Below are 8,811 nucleotides of genomic sequence, written 5' to 3' on the forward strand. Positions count from 1 at the left end.
GAGAGAGACATAAATAAATCAGGCGTGGTACTAAATAAAGAAGAAGAAAAGGAAAAGAGGAAGAAAAATAATCAATTGTTTTGATCGCGTAGAAGTAAGTGAAAATAATTTCGATTAAATACGCGGGAATATTGTTATATACACTTGCTATGCTGTATGAAAAAATCGCTTAAACATTTGCGTTTTATGTAGTGGAGGGGTAAGCAATTTGTAATGTCGACTACTAGAACTAAATTTGATTTTTTCATACAAGTAGATAGGCTTCTTAGTAGAGATGATTTTATGAAATAAGGATGCAGAATGCAATAATCTTCTTTAATTATTTAATTATTGGTAAGTAATATAAAAATTTCGAGTTAAGCTCAGATTCCTCTTCTAACACTTCTAAAACGTAAAGCAATGCAAGGTTTTGTTTGCCTTGACATCTATTCCTTGATGCGTACCGAGATAACATTAAATATTTCTGTAATATACCAGGAAGCTTCAAAAAGGTATATTTGATCATGTATTAATTATACCTAGACCTCGACCTAGACTATGCACGTATATTGTAACCTTGTAAGATATGTTGGGAACATGCAAATGGGAATACCTCAGACATTCTGAGAATAAAGAAAATATTTTCTATTTATCTGAATATGTTTTGAACATAATGTATATATACCACCTGGGATATTCTGAGAATAAACTCAGAATATTCTCAGTTTATTCTGAATATTCTTTTGTATAGGTATATATACTATTTCGGATATTCTGAAGTTAAACTTTATTATACTTAGGTCGTGAATTATGCACTTGTAATGGAAAAAAGTGACATGAGTATATCAAAGAGTATATACGTTATATGCTCTGCTTATATGAAGTTTACAGATCTCATCTGCTAAACTTCGGAGAACTTTATTTAGATGTTGCCACTGCAACATTTTCCATTTAGTACATTATATGTAGTGACAAATCGAATACCCCCCGTACATCCAGGGAATATTGTAACAGAATATTCAATACCGAAAGATTGAGGAATATGTTAATAGTGTGTTCTCAGTATATTCATTGCTGAATATTCTTGGAATAATAATAATAATGACCTTTATTCACATATTATATACAAAAGTAACAACACAAAAATGAAAAATAAGGCATAACGATATATCAAATATACAATACTGAAAGGGTGAAGTTCAGACTAATTGGTCTGCTCTTCCCGAGGCTCTTCCACTTTACCCCAATATACACTTTTTTTTTATGGCGAAATGAGTGACGTTTCTCTTAAATAAAACGGTATACCTGCGTTTGTTAAACAAAGGTGAAAATGTGCCAGACGAACGTATATATTCATGGAACTTTCTATGGATGTTTGGAATATTCACATACCCTTCTAGCATGTTAAAAGAATGTTCTAAGTATATCCAATTTTATCTGGGTATGGTTTCGCGATTCTATGGTTTACATTTTCTAGGAATGCATGGAACGATCTTGTAAAAATGTTGAATATCAATGTCAACTCTCGTTTCTTACATCAATGTATTGACTTTGGTTAAAATTGGATTAATAGTCTTGAAGAGACGAAACTGATAAACGACCATATTCCGAATATCCTTTCAATAAAGATCGATAGATAAATGTTATAAAATGCACAGCGTGGTCTCATTAGAGGATTGGTTTTTTTTTCAAAATTTTGTTGGGTAAATTTTTTGGCAAATATGGGCCGCGGAGGCGACAGTTTTGGTCAGTCAGATCCGATTCAGGTCAGCTTAAAAACCGCCGAATCCGTGAGAAATTCCCCTTACGTCACCAGAAACTTCTGACAAGTTATTTTTCTAGATATTAGATTTGTAATAATAAATAAGTCCGACCTTGTGGAAATACGCTAGTAAAGCAGTTCGTAATCGAACCGAATGCACCGGGAAAGACTTCAATACTGTGCAATCGCATTTTTCTTGTTTTTGTATGTTCAATTCATTACCGTGCCTTTAAGGGTAAAAAGAATGAAATATTTATCATTTAAACAGTAAAAGGATACCCTTACGTTACCTTCGTATTGTACAAAATCTGTTTATACCTACTAGGTGTTACATTTTGCTTTTTACCCTTCCATAAGTAGGCACTCGTGTAGGAATTCAACGAACCCCCGGACTGCAGAGAGTGTTTTGAAGTAGATGAGGGAGGTTACCAGTAGTATATCTGAATTTTTAAATTTGAATGAGAATGCAGAAAGCAAATATTGTAATCTTTATTCTGTTAGAAGAAAACAAATTCGTGTCTAACTTTAATTTCGGCTGTATATAGACGTAGCTCTTACGTGCAACCGTACGTTTATTGCTGCTTCTATATGACCGTAGACAACGCCCGGAGGACCATCGGCACACACCTACGAATGAGTACCAAACACTGTTGTTATTCAAAACCGCTAACCTTTTCTATTTTAGCCCCATATTTAGATACGGCCTTTTTTACTTCCTTCGTATAAGTACGAATTTGGCGTTTGAGTAGGTTCTCGTGAAGATTTTTGCTTTTCTTTTCCCGAATTCGCGATATCATTACTTGCATATCGGTATACAAATATATAATGGCATCAACATTTCCAATTTCTTTTACGAACATGGACGCCTGCTGAGCGGTACGAGGAAAACCATTAAATAGGAAACCGTTACTTCCACGAACCTTTGATAGAATTTCTTCTTTAAGTAAATCTATCACTATCTCCTAAATTATCTGTTACACCTCTGATGGTTTGACCATAATAAACGTACGTCGGGTACTTTGCGTGTTGAATCCCGAAGAGCATCATGGACTATTCTCCCCCGTTCAGTCGGCTGGTTTCCTTCGCTTTGCAGTAAATTTGAGACCGATATCAGTTCGTAAATAAATTTTTCTGATATCGTGCGGGCGTGAAGGTGACGTCCCGTACCAGAAGCACCTACCATCCATATAAACGGAACGGGATTTGTTGTTAGCTTAGACATATCGTAGGGGAGACGTTGAAAGCTTGGGTCCTAAAATTTCACTGATGATTACACTCATGGAAGGTCTTATTGCGACTTTTTCTAAGGTAGAACAACACACTCCCATTTTAATCCAAAATGTTTATCACAAAGATACGTTTTGAGAGAATAAAACGTCACTTCGCAAACTAAATGGTTGTTAGGTACGGTGTCTGCGATCTAGAAGTAGGCCTAAAATGGAGTGACGTTCACACTACTTATCCTGGCACATTTCACACAGTCAAAAAACTTCTTTGGTTTTCCACATGAAAAGTTAAAATCTGATCGCTTCACCTTCAACCACCTTGATGGTTAATAATTTTAATATATATTCAAATTTTGATCAACTTTCGATTTCAACCTTCTATTATTTCTTCCAGACAAATAAACCAGATTTATTTAAAATGGCCAATTTAAAAATTTTACGGAAACGATAGGTAGCCAAGTTCTCTATTTCTAAAGTGCAAAAATCCCCTTGACAAAACTTGTACAAGAAAATGGAATATCAAGTACCTCATACATAACACCTCTTAATATTAAATATTTGACTCAGTGAGGAGACTTTCATTAATTAATATGAAACCTGGAAATATAAATAACATTTTGTTTTCGAACAACTGAACATCGCTATATGACTCCAACAAGAATGTCTTTATTTTTCTTCTCAATGACGCATCCCTACCTAATTTTCTAATTAATTCATACCCCAAAATGGCGCAAATGAAATCGGTCATTTCTTACCACTAGCTATTTGATTTGTTTAAATCCGCAAATTACGTTAGCGCTAGGGTCAAGAGCTTCCGAAATTCATTAACAGGTTATAAAGTATATGGAACTCAATGTCGCCAAAAGCTATACATAGCGAAGAACCTTTAAAAACCTCGATTTACTATAATTTTGGAATTATCAACCCTATAATGGACACCCTTCGTAACTAAATTCAACTTTCAACCCTACAAAAATTCGAAAAATTAAACTACTAAAAGGCTCCCGTTACACAGACTATTTTACATTAATTAAAGAGTTTATGTGAATGTAGAATTTCATAGTTCTTTGATTTTTCCAAGAAGAAGAATATGTTTAAGGAAACTGTCTTCTTAATTAAAACTACTCGAAAAGAGAGGAATGAATTAATCGGTCTTGAGCCGTCGTAAAGATCACGTCATTTTTTACTCGCGTATAGATTTATCTGAAAATTGATTTCAAATTTTGATTTTCTGAATATTGCTTGCTTGCAAAATTAACTCGCCAAATGGCCATAACTTTTCGTATACCTACACAGTGTAGGTCCCAGAGAAGGGATTAGGGGATCTCGGAACCCATGGAAAATACGAAGATGGTCAAATTAGGGAAAACTACGCAATTGAAGAGTTATTATCATTCTGTCAAGAAAACCACAAAATTCCGATTACTTCCGAAGATATGATAGAAAAACCGATTTTTGCCGTTTTTTTAATGTTATTTCAACAAATACAAAAAATAAAAAACTTTCTCATTGGTACTATTTGAACCAATTTGAGCTATACAAAACAGCGTTGAGGGATTTTTAAATACAACGTTTCGTTTCGGAGAGATCATTAACTTTATTTTTTTTTTTCACTACTAGCGTCTGATGACATGATTATTAACCTTTTTTCCACTTGTAAAGTAGGCTTTCTCGGCATTTGTTCAAAGTGGTTAATAATGTGGACATTATTAACTAGTAGTCAATAATGAGAACTGTCACGCTGTCACTTTTAGAAAACACAACCCGAAATTTCGCTCAAGAAACGTTTAGGCAAGTTCTCTAAAATGAATAATTGCCACCATTCGCCATTTCCAGACAAATTACATACCTAAAATTATCACATTTTGAAAAAATATGAACGAAATTACTCTTTGAAAATATCTCAATGACAGAACAAAATACGGCCTGTTTGACTTGTACTTCAACGTACTTGATTGACATGTTAAATTAAGAAACAAACAATTCTGTCCAACCGTTCACTTTCTTATCAATATAATATGTTAATTTAGAGGACTTCAAGTGCTAGTAGTGAAAAAAATAGTATATATACCACGGTAGAGAAGTCTATTATTGCCTTCGCACCTTACACCCCTCGGCGCAAGCGCCTCGAGATGTAATCTTGGTGCTCAGGCAATAATACTGTACTTCTCTACCTTGATATATAATGTACTATTATATGGCCCGTAAAAAAAAGTACATACTTGTATTAAGTAGCATTTATTATTAGGAATAAAACGATGTACGGCACAAAAAAACAAAAGTTGGAAACGCCCTAATCGTGCGAGAATACTTATCGGACAAATTTTCCATTTTCCAGGAAATTTGTGCGATGTATAAACAAATGGTTATCACGGTATCTCGTAAACAGAAGGATCTGGTAGCTAACGAAGGTGGCACAATATTAAAGTTGGAACGGCCTCCTTACAATGATATGGAGGAAATAAATCCTGAAACTGCAGATTGGAACATTCCGACAGTAAAAAATCCTTCAGTTAATCCTTTCATGGATTGCAAGCATGTAAGAACCGAGAACGTATGTCATTAACGGGCTTTAGAAATGAGTGTGAACACTACTTTTATTCACAGAAAAGGAGAAATGTGTTTACTAACCCAAAAGTTTTTCCACTTATTGGTTAATGTTTTGAACTACGGGCACTTCGACGGGCACTTATACTAATTTCAGAGTTACGTAAATAAGTATCGGACAATTTCTCTTGTTGACTAAGGCGATACAGCTGAATTTTTTTTGTAGCGAAAAACAACTCAGCGCGTTTAATTGCACTGTCCTTGCTCGAATACAACTTTTAAGATTCTCTGGTTGTACAAGAATTCCCTTTATGATGTAGTAAGTGACACACTCCCTTAATCCCCTTCCAGATATTGATTCTACTGTAAAACTCGCGGAACTTGCGTTAAATTTAATAGGTCGCACTGGAATTTTCTAAGATGGAGTTTTCTATTATGCCCTCGATTATGCCCGAAAAACATCGACTTCCGCCCTTGATGAATACCGCACAAATTTACTTGACGAAAACTCGAAAGAAAACTAAGTACTTATGTGGTTATTCCTTGTTTCGGAATTAATGTATTATAATCACAATTTTAAATTTGAAAATTAACTGGTCGTTCTGATGGCCAAACGTGAAGTAATTTCTGGAATTTCAATTTTCTCTAAGGACCACGCCGCGTGCTTAATCACGAATCCTTAATATTTTCTCCCAGAACAAATTCACTCTATACATTATTAATTAAAGGACGCCTACAGAATGTCTTCTTACAAACGCAGACGGCCATGTTTAATCGATAATTCGTTTGATTTAATAATTCCCGCCCTACGAATCAAATAAAAGATAATATACTACTTAAATCATTCCCAAATACGACAAGCATGTGGTACGTTGCAGTTTCCACGAAGATGAAATAACCTCACGCCAAATTCGCAGTTGTAATCAAATTAAGATAACTAAATATAATCCCGATATCGCGTCTCCCGACATGCGGAATCCATTAAGAAAACAATGCTCTATAGACATTAAAAGATGCAAAAAGGACAATGCTCCATTCCACCGAATGCTCGGTTATTTATTCTTACAATTCCACTACAAAATCTCCGAACTCCTACACAAGAATTAAAAAAAAAACGATCCATTTCTAGTTACCATTACAAGACGCCCTGTATAAACTTTGTCTTATGCATAACACCTTCAAACTTTTTGTAAACAAATGATACATGATGTATGGAATTTAGCATATATCTCGGTCGATATCCGAAATCTCCGGAAATAACGACTGTATACAACATTTCTCTAAAAGTTGTGTAATATTTTACGAGATATTTTATTTCCCATATAACATTCAATTGTTTTTATTTCAGGAAACAAAGGATGAAAAACAATTGAATTTTTTTGAATAGCAATGTACCTTTTTATTTAGCTCGTTTAATAGATTTTTTTCTCTTTTCAATGACGTATTATCAAAGGCGTTATGAAGTATGAGCCCTTGAAAGGGTCGCAGGAAATAGAAATATATACGAATTGGCCTTTTTCATTTATGATCCACCTAGGCTGAAGAAGGACGAAACGTCAAAAAAAAAGGACACTTCTTCTCGTTCGCGCTCATAGTTGGTTTTCAAATCTTTTTAAATACATGTTTGTTACACCTAATCAACAAGCTTTCATTTGATACCAACTACGAAGCCCATTATGTTTTTATTACGCCTCAAACTCGTCGGCTTTACGCTAACAATGAAAGTAAATGCGACGCATAGGCAGCACACTATACATGTAATAGTTCTAAAGCCGGTTCTGTAACTTGGGGTGCTCTACCTAAACTGGCAGACTGGTGTGGCCTGTGGCGCCACATTTCTGTTTCTCACTTATGTTTAGTGATTCCTGTGTACACGTAGCACATTTACCCTTACCAATGTTTAAATACCTACTTGCTGTAAAATGCCTTTACCTTTTTTTAAAAAATTACAATTTAACTTAAATATAATGAAAGCAAGCATACTTACACACAATGAAAAACATCCTGGCGTGTGAAAAATTCCACGGTGAAACTTATATTATTGTAAGCATAATCACGACAATCGTTCACTATTTAAACCACTAACTTCGTAACGTCGCAAAACGTGAAAGGAAAATTCCTTTGGGCCAATGGGAATGACATTGTAGTTTACCAAATAAAAATTAAACAAGCACAGAATTAGTTTAAATTCTCGAAATTAAGAACTTGTTTACGTTGCGTTAATGCAAGTAATTTTAGTTCGATTTAAAATTCCGTTAGCCAAGTATCTTTATCTAAAATTGTGCGTAACCGTAAATAAACGACGAACGGTCGTGTTCGAATAGAACATGTGGACGTGATCTGATAAGGGCACAAGTTTCACATTTAGAAAAATAAGTAACTTACTAAATCGAGCTAGCGGTTTATACTAAAAATACAGTAGAACTAGAAGGTTGTAGAAAAGCGAAACCGTTTCGATCCTCCTATTTGGCTTACAAAGAGGGTGAACTCTGACTCATACGAGATTATTATTGTTTACGTATAGCGTAAGCAGAACAGGGGAAAAATCCCGATCCAGTATTCCCCTCTCAATTCCCCGTGACGCCGGAGACAGGACCGTAATTTCGCATCCTCCTTTATCAAATTACTTATTAATGCTAGTGCCTACCTTAGTACGGTTGGCGTTCTATTTTAAGAAGTGGGTGGCAAGAAAAATTCATCATCGCTTTCAGAAAAGTGATTGTGCAAAAAATGACGATAACAACCCTTCACCCAGCCTAATAACAGCCACCCACATTACACCAGCATATAAATACAACAGTAATGATGTTTGCATAACAGCAGTGGGACAATGGCACAGATAAAATACCCATATCTGTGACAATGGTGACGTTTTATTATTGCTACCTAGGTGGGACAATTGATCTCCAAGATAAAAGTGCTGTCCTCATATAAAAGCAACGAGCAAATTTTTACTCATAGTATAAAAGTGGCATGAAATTCTTCAATATCGATTGTTGGTTAGCCCAATTTTCAACCCTTAAATCAACAACAGTTTTAATTAAAAGTAAACAGTATTTTTGTTCTTTAGAATTAATTATGGCTAATTTGCAAATACGGTAGGTATAGGGTTGGTCTCAGAATGTGGGGGCGAATTTTTAATTTATCTTTTACAGAAACTACAAATAATAGATTTTGGAGTGCCCTCAAAAAGTTTTTATGTGTAGCGTAATGAGTAAATATTCCCTAATATTAAAGAAATATAAAGCCCACACTTACCAAGGTAATTTAGGATTTTTAACATTTAACGTTGTCTCA

At 34.7% G+C, this 8,811-nt stretch overlaps 1 protein-coding gene across 2 annotated transcripts; it reads right to left on the reverse strand.

Annotated features, from left to right (window-relative positions):
• Positions 1-957: 957 nt before the first annotated feature.
• Positions 958-4,572, reverse strand: LOC116171975 (adenylate kinase isoenzyme 1-like). 2 transcript variants are annotated; one of them, XM_031489048.1, is made up of 4 exons: positions 3,040-4,572; positions 2,751-2,993; positions 2,413-2,661; positions 958-2,368 (listed from the first exon to the last, which is right to left on the reverse strand). In XM_031489048.1, the coding sequence occupies exons 1-4, from the start codon at positions 3,067-3,069 to the stop codon at positions 2,267-2,269; spliced, it is 624 nt and encodes a 207-aa protein (XP_031344908.1). In that variant the 5' UTR covers positions 3,070-4,572; the 3' UTR covers positions 958-2,266. The 2 variants fall into 2 exon arrangements, with proteins under 2 accessions (XP_031344908.1, XP_031344907.1); XM_031489047.1 differs by having other exon boundaries at positions 2,413-2,703.
• Positions 4,573-8,811: the final 4,239 nt, after the last annotated feature.

This window comes from Photinus pyralis, unplaced genomic scaffold (genome assembly GCF_008802855.1).
Source record: "Photinus pyralis isolate 1611_PpyrPB1 unplaced genomic scaffold, Ppyr1.3 Ppyr1.4_LG5, whole genome shotgun sequence".
NCBI classification, from domain to species: domain Eukaryota; kingdom Metazoa; phylum Arthropoda; class Insecta; order Coleoptera; family Lampyridae; genus Photinus; species Photinus pyralis.

Coding starts and splice junctions, on each gene's coding strand:
- LOC116171975 (XM_031489047.1), bottom strand. CDS start 3,069: ATGGGAGTGTGTTGTTCTACCTTAGAAAAA. Junction 2,994..3,039: donor GTTGTTCTACCTTAGAAAAA/GTCGCAATAAGA, acceptor GTGAAATTTTAG/GACCCAAGCTTTCAACGTCT. Junction 2,369..2,412: donor ATGGGGCTAAAATAGAAAAG/GTTAGCGGTTTT, acceptor ACTCATTCGTAG/GTGTGTGCCGATGGTCCTCC.